A 15,758-nucleotide genomic window follows, 5' to 3' on the forward strand; every position below is an offset into this window, starting at 1 on the left:
CCCGCCGGCGCGCCCCACCCACAAGAGCGTCGCTGACCGATGACGTAGCGGGCGCAGGCACGCTTGGCGAGGGCAGAAGTGCTGCTGGTTCTGCGGTTGGAGGGACTTGGTGTGTCGGCTCGCCCTGCGAGAGGGGTAAGTGAGGTAAGTGAGGTGCGTGGCAAACCGAGGGCTCCCGAGGAAAGAGAGGAGGAGGAAGAAAGACCTAGAAGCCTGTCCTCCAAGTCCCGCACCTCTCGGGGCCCTTCCTGAAGAGGCTTGGAGGCTGTCCCGCAGTAACGAACCGCGGATTTCGTTACGGGGAGCTCATGGCTCGTGCCCAGGTGTACGAGTGTAAGCGTTAGGCTGGCGTCGGCTGCGTGGGATATGTTCCTGCTTGGGCAGATCATTGGGGAACCTGAGTTAATGTGGTTATAGGGAGACTTCGCTCCGCTCCCCCCCCCCCCCCCCGGAGCTATGGCTCAGTTTCTTCGCCCTAATGAGATGGTCGACCGCACCATCCCTTTCACAGCTCCCATTCTGTGATTTCTGCCTCCCAAAATATTATCTTTTATCGTTATTCTGGGCGGGAATAGAAATCTTGTGACTCATGTTCTAAAGTTGAATTGGGTACGCGGGCATAGAGTTAGGTTGCTTGCTTTCATTAGGACTGACTTGGGTAGCATATGCAAGTAAGATTTCTGCATTAATAGTCCAATAGACTCATTTTAAATTTTAGAAATCAGAATGTCTATGTTTTCTTAATGTTAGCCCTCTTTTTTCATACTTAAATATTTAATGTGACATTTAATATTTTGTCTCATTTCAAGAGGCAAATCTTCAAATATTGAAGTTGATTTTTTTTTTAATTTATTGTCACCTTACCTCTCTTATTAGCATTTTAAAGGTCATCTGCACCTTCTGCCTGGGAAAAGATGGTCAACGTCTTGAAAGGAGTGCTAATAGAATGGTTAGTAGTTTTGATACTCAGTGAAATTTAAATCTCCATATTGAATCTTGATGTATGTGTATCTCCTCTAAAACCCATGTTTTCGTTTTGTTTTGAGATCTAAATGAATCAAGTCTTTCAGCTTTCTCAACTTCATTTTTCTTACATAACAAATGGGACAGATTTCGTTGCATCTTTTCTTCCTGGTGCCAGATTTCAATGTCTCAGTCCAGTTGATGTAATTGACATATTTCCAACCGGTTTTGGTCAAGGGCAGTGTATTTTTTAGATCAATGCTCTTTAGAGGAACAGTGCTCGTTATTGTCCTCCAACCATTAGGGAGATTGACTAGAATTTTAAGGTCTGCCTATGTCTTCACCATCATAAGCTGTGGTCTTAAAAAGAGTAAGAAAATCAAGAGCCAATTGAAGATTTCTTAAACCAGGCACACATTTCATAGGAGAAGCTAGAAACCTTAATGGGCAGCATTGAATTTCTCAAAGCAAGCTACATGGGCTTTGTTACCACGCTATCTGAAAACCTGAACTACTAGACCAGTTCTTGCTCAGTCTTCACTTGTTCGTGATAGCAGGGCTGGGGAAGGAGCAAAACCAAACTATAGGATACTTCTGGCTTGTATAATAGCATTGTCTTATAGAAATATAATGTGAACCACATGTGTAGTCTTAGCTTTTTTATTAGCCATATTAAGAGTACATTGAAGCAGGTGAAATCAATATGTTTTATTTAACCTTGTGTCCAAAATATTTCCACATGTTCTACATCTTCAGAATTCATACTAAGATTTCAAAATTTTGTTAAGTCTTTTTCCATACCATGGCTTCAAAATCCAGTGTGGAGTTTACTTTCACAGCACATCTCACAGGCTGGCCACATTTCAAGTGCTCAGCAGAGTCGTGCAGATTTAGTGTTTGGATAGACACAACAAAGATAAGAAGAAAAGAGCCAGTGATGTAGGAGGGAAGCTAAGAGGGAATCTTTCATAAAAGTGAGTCCCTGGTGATGAGAGATGGACTAAGATGACACACTGGAAGTCAGCGATTTCTTTCTTTCTTTCTTTTTTTTTTTTTTTTAAAGATTTATCTGTTTGACAGACAGAGATCACAAGAAGGCGGAGAGAGAGAGAGAGCAGGTTCCCTGCTGAGCAGAAAGCCCAATGCGGGGCTCGATTCCAGGACCCTGAGATCATGACCTGAGCCGAAGGCAGAGGCTTAACCCACTGAACCACCCAGGCGCCCCTCTTCTTCTATTTTTTTTTTTTTTTTTTTTTTTTTTTTAAAGATTTTATTCATTTATCTGACAGACAGAGATCACAAGTAGGCAGAGAGGCAGGCAGAGAGAGAGGAAGGGAAGCAGGCTCCCCGCCGAGCAGAGAGCCCGATGTGGGACTCGATCCCAGGACCCCGAGATCATGACCTGAGCCGAAGGCAGCGGCTTAACCCACTGAGCCACCCAGGCGCCCCTCTTCTTCTATTTTTAATGAGAGTTTTCGTGGAGAGGTGAGATAGATGTCAGATTGGAGTACTTTGGGAAGAGAAAGGAATGTGAGGAGGTGGAAAAGTGGAGAAGTCTCTTTGGAGAAGTTTTGTTGTAGTAATGAGCAAAGGAATGGAGAAGTGAGTTGATGGCTGAAGAAAGATATGGTAAGGGACTCCGGTTCTTTTTATTTGGTTTTAATGTGAGAGACTAGAACACATGTTGATAAGAATAAACTGCTTAGGGGGTGCCTGGGTGGCTCAGTTGGTTAAGCGTCTGTCTTTGGCTCAGGTCATGATCTCAGGGTCCTTATATAGAGCCCCACATCGGGCTCCCTGCTCAGCGGGGAGTCTGCTTCTCCCCCTCCCTCTGCACCTCTTCCCGCTTGTGCTATCTCTCTCAAATGAATGAATAAAATCTTAAAAAAAAAAAAAAGTACTTAGAGAGGTGTTCACTTGGGAAAGCGAGGGGAAGGGCTCTAGATCCCATAAGTTCTAAAAACAGTGTGCTGTTTTCTTTTGGAAAAGACTTTCAGGCTAATTTTCATATTTTATTTTTCTTAAAACTTTGTCATATCACAGTTTGAGCTTCACCTCTGGATTTAATAAGTCTTCTGTCTTGTAAGATTTTTGTATTTTAGTTTTCGTTAGTGTGTTAAGTTTTATTTTTCTGGACTCTGTTAGGAAGACAGCCATATTAGGTAAAGATCTGAATTTGTACTTGTTTTTCTTTTTTAACTGAACAGTTGTTTCACTGCATTTATTCCTTTCTTTAATCATAGGTATCTCTTTTATCACATTGTTTCATTCTCCTTGCTACTTTCCTTAGTTCTGTCCCACATCCATTCTTTTGTCATTGTTGCCTCTTCAAGAATAACTTTAGAATAATTCAGTCTGTTTCTAAAATAGTCCTTTTGGCATAATGATTGGGATTCTGTTAAATCTGTATTTTAATTTGAAAAAATATGATGACTGGACTGCATTTTAAAGACCAGAACTCTAGGAGACTCATTAAAATCTCAGTGGTAGGCCTTCAGGGTAGCCTTGAGGACAGAGTACAGATTTGTTAGAGGAGCTGAGGTGTTAAGTTTTCTTTCCTGATAGGCTGAGCTGTCTGCCTGGTTTGCTGTCATGTAATCAAACCTCTGATTTCTACCTGGGCTCTAATGGCCCTCTGTCACTTTGCTCTTCTGTGTAACCCCAGGCTAGCAGCAACAGCATCTTCTGGAACTTGTTAGAAATGCAAAATCTGAGACCTCACCCTAAATCTCCTAAATCAAAATTGTATATGCAAAGGAACTTGTTAAGAAGCATTAAAAGTTTGGGAAGCACTTAATTGGCTTAAGGTTGAGCATCAGTTTTCCTGTGGAGAACTGTTTTTGCACCGGGGTCACTAAAATTTTATTTTGCAGATAGTCAGTGCCCTTGGCAGAACTTTAATTTTTTCCTTCAAGGTCAATTCTGAAGTGTAGTCTGCACAATTTTTTGAAAGGGTAACTGTCTTCCCAAAGGTTAAATCTTCCCAAAAGACTTCAGGCCTAAGAAATGACAGACCCATAAAGTGCATGGTCAGGGCTGGTGGGTACTCCACAGTCAGATGCACACATTGGGGTGGTAACTGGAAGAGTCCTTCACTTCCCCTCATGTCTGTATTTGATGCCAAAGAGAAGATTCTTTTTTTTTTTTTTTTTTTTTTTTAGATTTTTATTTGTTTATTTGACAGAGAGAGATCACAAGTAGACAGAGAGGCAGGCAGAGAGAGAGAGAGGGAAGCAAGCTCCCTGCTGAGCAGAGAGCCCGATGCGGGACTCGATCCCAGGACCCTGAGATCATGACCTGAGCCGAAGGCAGCGGCTTAACCCACTGAGCCACCCAGGCGCCCCCAAAGAGAAGATTCTTAACCCCCTGAGCCACCCAGGTGCCTGGAGAAGATGCTTAATAACATAGTATCATTATGTTTATTACCTCATAATCCCCATAGATTATATGGAGCCTCTAGGTGTACTGGAGTACAGAATTTGATAGGTCTGGGGTTCGTAGGCAAACTACTCAAGAGTCTCCTAAAACTATTCCATCATTCCACTTATCTTCCCTCCGGATTCCAGCCACATCACTGTACAAGGTCATCTGTCACAGCACAGATAGTACTGTTCACATATTCTGTTCCAGCGGCCAGCAAAATACTTTCGAGGCATGTGTGGCCTCCTTCAGGAAGGGAGTCTGACTTTGACACCTGTCTTAGGATGGCTTAACTTATTGCCATATTTAAATTCCATGTCAGTTCCTTTTAACAGATTTGAAATCTCTAGTAAAGAAGCAGATAAATCAGATTATGATAGCGGCCATTTAGGCCTGTCAGTGAGCTAGAAAAAGTCAAGGTGCTGGGTTCCAAGAAGACACTTTCCTCCCAAGGCTTATCGAAAACCCAAATCTAAGGCTAAATTGAAATTCTTCTGTTATAAATTTGAGTTTTTATATCAAAATGAGATTGGTGAAACCTTCCTCTTTGTTGGGATCCAGCACTGTCAACTGCCAGCCTCACACCAAGCATTTTCCCAAGTCTAGCCGAGCATGGCAGTGTCGCGGCAGCGTGTGCCTGACAGCGTCTGTCCGATTGCAGGCGCTGGAGCAGACCTCCCGGGTGATAGTTGCCCACGTGGTGTGGCAAGTGCTCCAGCAAGGAGGATTTGTTGCAGAGGTGCAAAGGATTTGGAGAAATAGATATTACTAGACCAGTCTTACCCTTATAGCTTTGGCTTGTAAACCTGTATTGTGTATGAGAAGCAAATAAGAATAAGGCAAAAGCATCTACCATTTTTTTTTTGTTCTTTCACGTCGTTTACATCTCTCTTGTGAGCCTCTGCTGCTTAGAAGGGCTGTACCCACGGAAGTTCCCTGGCCACCCAGACGGTGCCTAAAATATGACTAGCAGGTACTTAGTAAGTATTTTGTTTATTGAGTGAATTTTGTCAACAGAATTAAGGAATATAATCTCAGCGTAAATTCAGGTTATTAACGTTCCATTACATCTCTGTTACCACAGTGATACTAGTGGAGATAAGAATACGTTCTGATAGCTTGGATTCAAGTTTCAGTACCAAAAAGGTTTTTATGCCAGACCTCCTTTTTGGCAAGTTACATCAAAGTAGTTCTTAAGTGACTGTTGTCTTCCAGTCTTAGTTTTTAAAAAGCAGGCTCTCACCAAGCTACCGATATGGTTGATGGAGGTGCAGTCTTTTTTTAATTTTATTTATTTATTTGACAGATCACAGGTAGGCAGAGAGAGGGGAAGCAGGCTCCCCTCTGAGCAGGGAGCCCGACATGGGGCTCCATCCCAGGTGAGATCACGACCCAGCCAGAGGCTTAACCCGCTGAGCCACCCAGGCGCCCCAGAGGTGCAGTCTTAAACGGCTGATCTAGAAAGCAATTTGTAATAGGTTTTTAGCTTTTATATGGTTTAACACAATAATTCCATTTCTAGAAGTTTATCCTAAAGAGGTGACCCTAAGGAAGTGATCAGAACTGCAGAAAAAAATGTAGGAGATTGAGGGGTAGCTCAGTCGGTTACACGTCTGACTCTTAGTTTCAGCTCAGGTTGTGATCTCAGGGTTGAGAGATCGAGCCCTGCTGCGTCAGGGTTCCCTGCTTATTTGGGAGTCTGCTTGGGAGTCTCTGATTCTCTCTGTGCCTCTCCTCCCCACCCCCCAGAGTGCACTGGTACACACGCACGCTCTCTTTCTCAAATAAATAAATCTTTAAAAAAAATGTAGGTAATTGAGTGTGCTAATAAAGTTGAATGTATGATGCTAAGCGAAATAAGGTGGTCGGAGAAAGACAAAAACCATGTGATTTCACTCATGTGGAATATAAGAAACAAAACAAAGAGGGGAAATGTGAGCCAAATAAAGAAATAGACTCTTAATGATGGAGAGCAAGCATGATGGGGAGTAGGGAGTGCGACTCGGAGTGACGAGCACCAGGTGTTGAATCTTTATTAGGACCTTATAAAGGTCCTAATAAAGATACCTATATCTCAAGCTGGACAATAGGCTTATTCCAAAAACACTTTGGAAAATGCTCCTAAGAAGGAAATAAACTTAAGCAAACAAAGCCATTTCATTTCATTGTTTGATAACAATTTTCTAAAACATTCTTTTCTCAGGGCATACAGAATTTGGATAAATACTTTTAAGATTTTTAAGTAACTATACCTGTTAGCTAATTATTTTCAGGAAGGGTAGTTTACCGTTGATTGAGCCGAGATTATCATTCTGACGGGACAGACAGTGCTGACAATTTTGTGCAGGTGACCGGTGAAGTCTGTGATCTGTTTGACAGCAAACTACATCATCCTAGTAGAGCCTTTGTGGTGTAATACTTTTTAGAATCATGTATTATAGGAGTTTTACTGACGTTATGTAGGAAGGAGTCGATTGATTCCTGCTTTCACGTCTCTAGGACCAAGACATTTTTCCCTTGCTCACTAACCCTGAACCCAGGACTTCAACCAAGTATGTCTGTGAGCACTTGGTTTTGTTTTTCTTTCTTACCAGCAGGTTCTCCCATGGACTCTTCATGAAGAAGTAGAGTAAATAGCCCTGTATTCAGGCAAGATACTCCAGTTCCCTCAATGTTTCATGATAAAAGTCCCTTAAATTTTGTCATTTTGAATCATTATAAATTATATTTCAGGTACATGCTTGAGAATTCAGTCACAAATTGCTGTTTCCTTTCAAAAAGTTGAACTGAGGCGATGAAGAAGGGAAGTAGTTACTTCAGTGTCTCACCAGCCAGTCACTTTCTAAGTATCTCCTTTGTCAGTGAGCAGGTTTCCCCAGGTATGGGGAATGGCGCTGGTGTTCAAGATGGTTCACAGTAGAACACAGAAGGGAGGGGGAGAGGGGCGCCTGGGTGGCTCAGTGGGTTAAGCCTCTGCCTTCAGCTCAGGTCATGATCTCAGGGTCCTGGGATCAAGCCCCACATCGGGCTCTCTGCTCAGCGGGGAGCCTGCTTCACCGCCCCCCCCCCCCCGCCTGCCTCTCTGCCTACTTGTGATCTCTCTGTCAAATAAATAAATAAAATCTTTGAAGGGGGGGGGGGAAGACACAGAAATTGTTTTTATATGACCAGTTTGATTTATTTGAGGATGAAAACACTTGGGATGACTGGTGATTCATGCCAGGCGAAGTCAAGCTTAGAAGTTGATTTCAAGGCAATTTAAAGAAAAATAATAAGTAATATGTAACTCAGGTGTTACAAGGGGTGCTAAATGAGCAAGGATAGTATGCAAATGGCAAAAATTTTGAAAACACCATGCTGATTCAAAGCGCCAATATGAGTCCTCCTGGCACTTAGGTCTCAGTCCTTATCTTACTGTGCCTGTTCCCAGCCCCTGACACAATGGACCACTTCCTCTTCCTGAAGGTCCTTTGTTTATTTATCTTCCAGGCAGGGTTTCCTTCCTACCTCAGTGTCACTGCTTTATAGTCTACTTTGCTGATTGTCCATTTCTTCCTAACCTTTTATATTGGGGAGTCTGGGGCTTGGTCCCTGGTCTCTTCTCTGTAGCTATGTTCACTCCCTTGTCAGGGCTTGATGACTGACATTTTCTCTTCAGTCTGGACTTTGGCTGCCGAAATCCAGAATTGTATATCCATTTTCCTACTCGGTTTCTTCTCTTGGGTGCCAGGAGGCATCTCGCATGTAACATGCCTAAAACCCAACTCTTGATCTTCCCAGCAAACCTGTTCCTCCTACTTCCTCCTCATCTCCGTAAAAGGCAACTCCACTTTTTCATTTGCTCTGACCAAAAATGTTGGGAGTCTCCTTAATTCCTCTCCTTCAAAGCGGGGTCTAGTCTCAGCAAATTATGTTGGCTTTACATTCAACATATGTCTAGAATCCAAGTACTCATCATCTCACTTTTACCACGTAGGTCCAAACCATTGTCATCTCTTGCCTGGGTCATTACAGTCACTTTCTAATCAGTCTCCCTGTTTCTGCCCTTGCCTCCACTACCCTTCAGGCTTTTTTTTAATCCCCGCGGGCAGCATGATCCTTACGTCTAAAATTGAAGTCAGTCTGTAAGTTAAATCATGGCACTCAGTAAAAGCCAAACTTGCTAAAATCACCTCCAAGGCCCTTTGGGATCTGGCCCGGCTACAACTAACTTTCTGACCTCACCTCCCACTTCTGTCCCCTTTGGTCACCCCTCTCCAGCCTCCATAGCCTTACTGTTCACTCTGCCTAGGATCTTCTTGCCTGAGTCACCACACGCCTTGCTTACTCCCTCCTCCTGTGTGTTCAGATACTGCTGCTTGGAAAGGCCTTCCCTGCCTCCCCCGTTTAAACTTACAGGACCTTATCACTTTCATCACTGCCATTTCTCATCCTGCTTCCCTGCTGCTTGCGTGCGCGCGTGTGTGTTTATCGTAGTCCTACAGGTAAAATGTAAGCTCCATAACAGGGAGGATTCCGAATTGTATTGTTCACTGCTGAATACCCAGGACCGGGATAGTGCCTAGCACATCCAGGTGCTCAGTAAATATTTATTGAATGCATGAATAAAGCTTAAAGTAGCAAATTTACTTCTGAACCAATCAATTCTGCACATTAGAGTGGTCATTCTAATTCTGCAACAATAGAATATGACTGAATTTTGCCAAACCTAAGTGGACAAGCATAACGTAGGTGTTCTGAACCTATGTGTACGATGACAGGCATACTAGAAACTCAATTTAAAATTGTGTCGGTTCTGATGTGTGCAGACCTATTTATTCACATCATTTTATGGTGTAGTAAATTGTTAATAAAATCACTGCAATGGTTAAGTTACTGAAAATAATTTAAACATCTTTTCAGGAAGACTTGATTTTATTAATAGTTAATATGCCATGAACCATACTCATGTCGTGCTTGAAATCCTTTACCTTTGTTAGCTTCACTTAGGCCTAGTTTGTATTTAAAAGACGTAAAACTTGTTTTTAATGTTTTCAGGAAATTACACTGACCTCTTTTGAATTGTCATCTTTGTAACTGATGTTGTCATTCCTTAAGAAACAATAAGATTTTGTAAAGTTACATGTTCTCTAAGATTTAAAAAAAAACTATATGCAACTTGACATTTTTGTTTTCATCTGTTGCTGACCACATTGTTGTACATTATATTAGGTGTAGAGAGTGTCCTTGTGATTCAGGGTTTTTTTGACAGAGATATGTTTGGGTACATCCTAGAAATAGGGTTTTCTTTTCTTTTTCGATTTATTTATTTACCTGAGACAGAGGCAGGGGAGAGTCAGGGGAGGGGCAGAGAGAGAGGGAGAGAGATCCGCAAGGAGCCTCCCCACTGAGCACAGAGCCCAACAAGGGACTTGATCCCAGGACCCTGAGATCATGAACTGATCTGAAATCAACTGTTGGACACTTAACCAACTGACTCACCCAGACACCCCATGTAAATCCTAGAAATTGTATCCTTCTTTTCCTTGTGACTTACTCTACTCATTCCAAACTAAAAATCACGAATAAATAGAATTAAATTATGTCTCTTCTTTGAGCTCAGTATTCTCGAGAAGATTTTGGTAGAATTTCCTTTAAAGGATTCTAAGTGATAGTTTAAACTTAAAAAGTTCAGAATTTTAAGGAAGAAAAAGAACTTGAGAACCTGCTGCAAGCCAAACACTACCCTTGGCATTATTCTTTAATTTCTCTAACAGTCTGTTATGTAGCCTTATTTTGTGGCGTTAGAGTTTAAGTACATGTTAAGGTCACAAGTGATAAAGCTGGGATTGACTTTTGCTATTCACCCTGCTTTATCACAGTGACTGTTTAACTGGTTTTGTCAATTAATTATTCCCTGGCAAGATAGTGAAAGTCTATTGACTTCTTAGATGTAAGGGTCATAGGCAAGTAAGGAAATTCATTTTTTGAATCTGTTAAGGGAGCTGTGATTCTAGGCCCTAGTAACTGCAAAGCTCTGAACATTACTTTTTCACTTGTCAGTGACAAATTAATCTTTTAAAATCTCATCACTGGCCTCTTTCTCTAAAACTCTAATGCTTGAGACAGGAAGTGCGGAATTGAGTAACAATTTAGAACTTTTACAGTTGCCCTAAAAATCCTGCATGCCCAATTCTAATTGCTCAGGTGTAATTTGACAGCACAGTGTGTCATTATTGTGTGTTTCTTTCTGCAGTGACCCTGCCATGAAGCAGTTCCTGCTGTACTTGGACGAATCAAATGCTTTAGGGAAGAAGTTCATCATTCAAGACATTGATGACACTCATGTCTTTGTTATCGCAGAGTTGGTTAACGTCCTCCAGGAGCGAGTAGGTGAATTAATGGACCAAAATGCTTTTTCTCTTACCCAGAAGTGAAGATACTCAATATTGACCACTTAGGAATTACAAGTAACAAATGTGAGACTGTCACCATTCAGTGTCCTGTGTGACAGATGAGACTTAGTGGCTTAGGCGCATATCATGGGGAAAACTGTGATGTCGTTTGTTCAGAAAAAAGTCCCTGATTTTCTTGTTTATTTTTTTTCCCCGTTCATGTACCCTAGAATTTAAAAAAAAAGGAAAAAAAAATTCATTGGTTGTCTGTAATTTGGCTTTTATTATCCTACATTAAAATGTAAATGGTTTTCCTACCTTTTTAATACCAATTTAATACAGTAAGAATATAATGGAATATGCCTTTACCAGTTTAACCTAGGTGTTTTGCTTGTTCCTGTTAATGTGGGATTTTGTAGTGTGGTTATGGTTTGTTCTGTTCTAATTAGAAACTTGATTACCTAGATAAATATGCCAAGATGGGACTTTGGTAATATTTATGTCTTTGCATTTAATATCTGCATACTGGTCAGCTCTACTGGTGTAGAAGATGGGGAAGAGAACCATGTTACATTGATGTAAGCTACAGTTTGCATTTCCCTAAAAATGTTTTTAAAGTACAGAGGGTTTGGGGCGCCTGAGTGGTTCAGTTGGTTAAGCGTCCGACTCTTAATCTCAGCTCAGGTCTTGATCTCAGGGTCATGAGTTCAAGCCCCACATATAGAAGATTAGAAATAACCAAATGGGAAGGGGGAATGTTGCATTGCAAGCTTTATCTTCTCCGTGTTTAAACTTTTTCAGTCACATTTTCCTTTCCCATCAGGGAAAATGTTTTTTTGTTTAAAAAAAAAATTGTTTTATTTGTGCCTTATTCCATATGAGAATCCATTTAAACTCTTTTTAAAAAGAAATAAGGACTGTAGAAAGAGTACAGCATAAGGCATGTAGTCAATCATACCGTAATAACGTTATATGTGACCGTTAACTAGACATACCATGGTGAGCATTTTATAGTGTATATGTCAATTCACTATGTTATATACCTATAACTAACAGAAGATTGTGTATCAACTACAATTTTAAAGAAAGGCAAGTAAAAGCAGATAGAAACAAAGTGAGTCTTCTGGGAAGTGGGATGATGAGGTTCAGATGTATTGCATATGGTTTTATGATTGTTTGGAGGCAGAAAAGTGTTAACACTGATAGGAGCTTTGCTTCCCTTCCTGAAGATAGTGTTAACCAGGATGGGTTCATGTGATGAGAATTTTCGAAGAGAGAAGAGGACTTTTGTGATGCTATAACCCAGTTTTCTTCCCTCCTGTGGTGTGCTTATTCAAAGCACCTGTGTACCATTTTCAGTCACACAAGCTGGACACTGCCACCCTTTGGTACAGTAGGTCCTCGCTTATCCACGATTTCCCTTTCCACCGGCAACCAACGTCCAGAAGCAGATGATTGTCCTTCTCACTATTGTCAGAGGGTAGTAACCTAATGCTGTCATGATGCCTATGCTATTCACCTCACTTCTCATCCTTTGGGCATTTTGTCATCTCACATGAGGAGCCCACAAGAGGAAAGACAATGAGTACAGTACAGTAAGATAGCTAGACCGTATTCACATAACCTTCATTACAGGTTATTCTGTTTTATTATTAATTATTCTTCGTCTCTTACTGTGCCCCATTTATAAATTAAACTTTGTCATAAGGATGTACATACGTCTTAGTCTCCACGGGGCTTAGTACTTCCTGTGGTTTCAGGTGTGCTCTGGGGGGTTTGTAATACAGTTCTCCATCTGTCATGATTCCCATCAATATAAATCAAGCTACGGAAGTTTGATTCTCATATAACAATGCAAACATTTTTGTGGCATTATTGATACATTTGGTACTAAAATGTGTTAAGTAGAAAATATATTTCTTTAGAATTTCCAGCTGTACTGAAATGGTACTGAATCTTGTATTTCAGGCATATCTAAATCAATTTCAAATAAAACTCAGATATTTGTCCGCTGATACCTTTGATATTAACATGAAACCTTACAGAAATTTTTCTTAGAATCCCAGTTTAAAAGATATGGAAAAAAACGATTTTGAACAGTGAATGCAAAGAGTCTTATGTAAAGGAAAATCTTTCATCAGCTCTCATTTTTTTTTTCTTCCAAAGATTGATTTTATTTATTTGAAAGAGGGGGAGCAGAAGCACGGGGAGAGGGAGAGGGAGAAGCAGACTGCCCTGCTGAGCAAGGAGCCCAACGCGGGACTCGATCTCAGAACCCCAAGATCATGACCTGAGCCAAAGGTAGAGACACATAACCAACTTAGCCACCCAGGCACCGCAGTTCTCATTTTTTAAAAAAGTCCTCTTGGAGCAAATGTTAAATATTTCTCTCCGGACACTGCATTAAGAAAGACAGGACACTGTGACACAAGGAAGCCCACTTGCAGCTGTTTAGTTGACTTGTTCAACTTCGAGAGAATAGGACGTAACCAAATGACATTTTACCCAGACCTTCCTTCTTAGAATCTGACCGACATTTGATTTGGCACATTTTAGATGTTGAGAACAAGAGACACAGGCTGCTTGGTAGTGGAGAAATTGACTACTGTCTTTTTTAAAGATGAAGTCCTGAATATTATGAAAAGGTAGTATTGACTAAATTGTCTTACCTGCAAAAAGAATCACTTCAATTCACAGAGGTTAGGTGACCAGTCACAGATATCTGTGTGCTAAAATTGTGATATTTAGAGTTATACTAACTTCTAACTTCTCTCTCTCTCTTTTTTTTTTAAGATTTTATTTATTTATTTGACAAGTAGGCAGAGAAACAGGCAGAGAGAGAGAGGGAAGCAGCCTCCCTGCTGAGCAGACAGCCCGATTCGGGGCTCGATCCTAGGACCCTGAGATCATGACCTGAGCTGAAGGCAGAGGCTTAACCCACTAAGCCACCCAGGTGCCCCTAATTTCTAATTTCTTGATAGTGGTTTTTTTTTTCCTTAAATACTATATCAAGTCAAAAATGCTTAATTCCTTGAACCCTGATTTCCTTGTGAAATTTCATGGGATTACTTAAAAATTCCAGGCATCCTAAGTATGCATCACAGTTAATGTAAAAATGTATATTGGGAATAAGTTTTGGTGAACAGTAACGGAACACTACTAATAATAGGCAACAAAGACTACTCCCCTTTATTGTTGATAGACACCATGGGTGGTAATCAAAATTATTAATTATTGTATTGCTCTTAACATCAGCTGAAACGGGTGATTCGACATATCTGTTATTTTCTGAGAAGATAGTGTGTACTTAACTCTAGTTTGTAGTTGTTCAGTAAACCTCATTTACCTCAAAGAAACTAAATAAAAGCTCTGGTGTGATTCCTTCTGATTTAACTAGAATGCTGGGATCATTCTCTCTTTTTTTTTTTTTAAGATTTTATTTATTTATTTGACAGACAGAGATCACAAGTAGACAGAGAGGCAGGCAGAGAGAGAGAAGCAGGCTCCCTGCTGAGCAGAGAGCCCGATGCAGGACTCGATCCCAAGACCCTGAGATCATGACCTGAGCCGAAGGCAGCGGCTTAACTCACTGAGCCACCCAGGCGCCCCTGGGATCATTCTCTTAACGTTCTCCTATTTTAACAGATAGGAAGAGGATATATTTTAAAGGTGAATAAATTATGCAGTTCACAAATATACTCAATAAACATTCTCACGCGTGTGTAACTCTACCTCATTTGCCGCAAAGATGATAGTGAAAGGTCTGTTGGTGAGGTTCCTGAATAAGCGTTTTAAATACTTTATTCTCACTATCAGAAGGTGATTAAGAGACAACCTGCATGTGCATGTCTGCTCCCTGCTTGCTGGCTCCGAGATCTTGGGCAGGTCACTGAATTTCTCTCTGAAAACAGGAATTACCTGTCCTCAAAAACAGTTTGAGTGATTGTAAGTTAATGTGGCAAGCACATGATTCTGAACTTCAGCTACCTTGAGTCTAGAAGAGCACAGTGGAGGGGAGGAGGCGGATTTCAGCACACGCCCACAGGTGCACACATGTCCATGGACACTTTTTTAAGAAACTTCTTCATAATCAAGGGAGGGAGAATGAGCAAATAGAGGAGGAGGGGAATTCTTAGAAAATGAGCATCGGGTACATAGCATACTGGTGGCCCACTACCTCCACTGACCTAGAAGCTGCTCTTCAGCAACTTGAATCTTGTTGGGAAATACCCAAATAGTTCATTTTTCCGAGACCGTCCCCAGGGCCCAAGGGTGCAAGCGCACCCAGCCCCAGGGGTCCCAAGCTAGATTCGCCTCCTGGCCGCTGACAGAACCCGAAGGCAGAGACAGTGTGAAAGACACAAGGGATTTATTTCAGTGCGGCCGACACTGGGAAGACAGCGGACTAACATTTCAAGGAGGGTCTCTAAAGTGCTGACAATACTTCTGGGCTCATATAAGGAGAATGTGGGACAAAGGTAGGTGGGTCCGTGTAGGCGGGACAGTACAGGTCAGGTCACTCATTTTGTTGGGGTCAGGCATGTGGGGTCTTGCTGGCTTCCAAACCAACGTAAACAGATTAGATCACGTAACATCTGTACCGTTCAATGTTAACATTCGTATTAGCTCTGTTGATTTAAGAGAACTAAAGCAATTACAGGATTGAAGTCCTGTTTTTCTTCCTCAATCACAATCTTCTTTTTTTTTACTTTCCCAATATAAGTGTGACCTTGAAGTTGATGAGTTGTCATCCGTGGCTTTTACCATATTGCTATTTTTTTTAAGATTTTATTTTATTTATTTGACAGAGATCACAAGTAGGCAGAGAGGGAGGGAAGCAGGCTCCCCACAGGGCAGAGAGCCCAATGCAGGGCTCAATCCCAGGACCCTGGGATCACGACCTGAGCAGAAAGCAGAGGCTTAACCCACTGAGCCACCCAGGTGCCCCTACCTGTATTATTATGTATCCATCAGAAATACATACTCTTGGGCGCCTGGGTG

At 41.4% G+C, this 15,758-nt stretch overlaps 1 protein-coding gene across 3 annotated transcripts; it reads left to right on the plus strand.

Moving 5' to 3' along the window:
• Positions 1–20: 20 nt before the first annotated feature.
• Positions 21–11,016, plus strand: GTF2H5 (general transcription factor IIH subunit 5). Of its 3 annotated transcripts, none has more exons than XM_047734470.1 (3): positions 21–144; positions 877–949; positions 10,619–11,016. In XM_047734470.1, exons 2-3 carry the CDS (start codon positions 915–917, stop codon positions 10,797–10,799), a joined length of 216 nt encoding a protein of 71 aa, XP_047590426.1. In that variant the 5' UTR covers positions 21–144; positions 877–914; the 3' UTR covers positions 10,800–11,016. The 3 variants fall into 3 exon arrangements, with proteins under 3 accessions (XP_047590426.1, XP_047590428.1, XP_047590427.1); XM_047734472.1 differs by having other exon boundaries at positions 45–135; XM_047734471.1 differs by having other exon boundaries at positions 51–102.
• Positions 11,017–15,758: the final 4,742 nt, after the last annotated feature.

The sequence above is a fragment of the Lutra lutra genome, chromosome 6, assembly GCF_902655055.1.
Source record: "Lutra lutra chromosome 6, mLutLut1.2, whole genome shotgun sequence".
In the NCBI taxonomy this organism is placed as follows: Eukaryota; Metazoa; Chordata; class Mammalia; order Carnivora; family Mustelidae; genus Lutra; species Lutra lutra.

What these genes read in the sequence shown, in the direction of transcription:
- GTF2H5 (XM_047734470.1), top strand. Translation starts at nt 915, where the DNA reads ATGGTCAACGTCTTGAAAGGAGTGCTAATAGAATG. An exon ending in AAAGGAGTGCTAATAGAATG is followed by an intron (nt 950 to 10,618) that starts GTTAGTAGTTTT and finishes TTCTTTCTGCAG; the next exon opens with TGACCCTGCCATGAAGCAGT.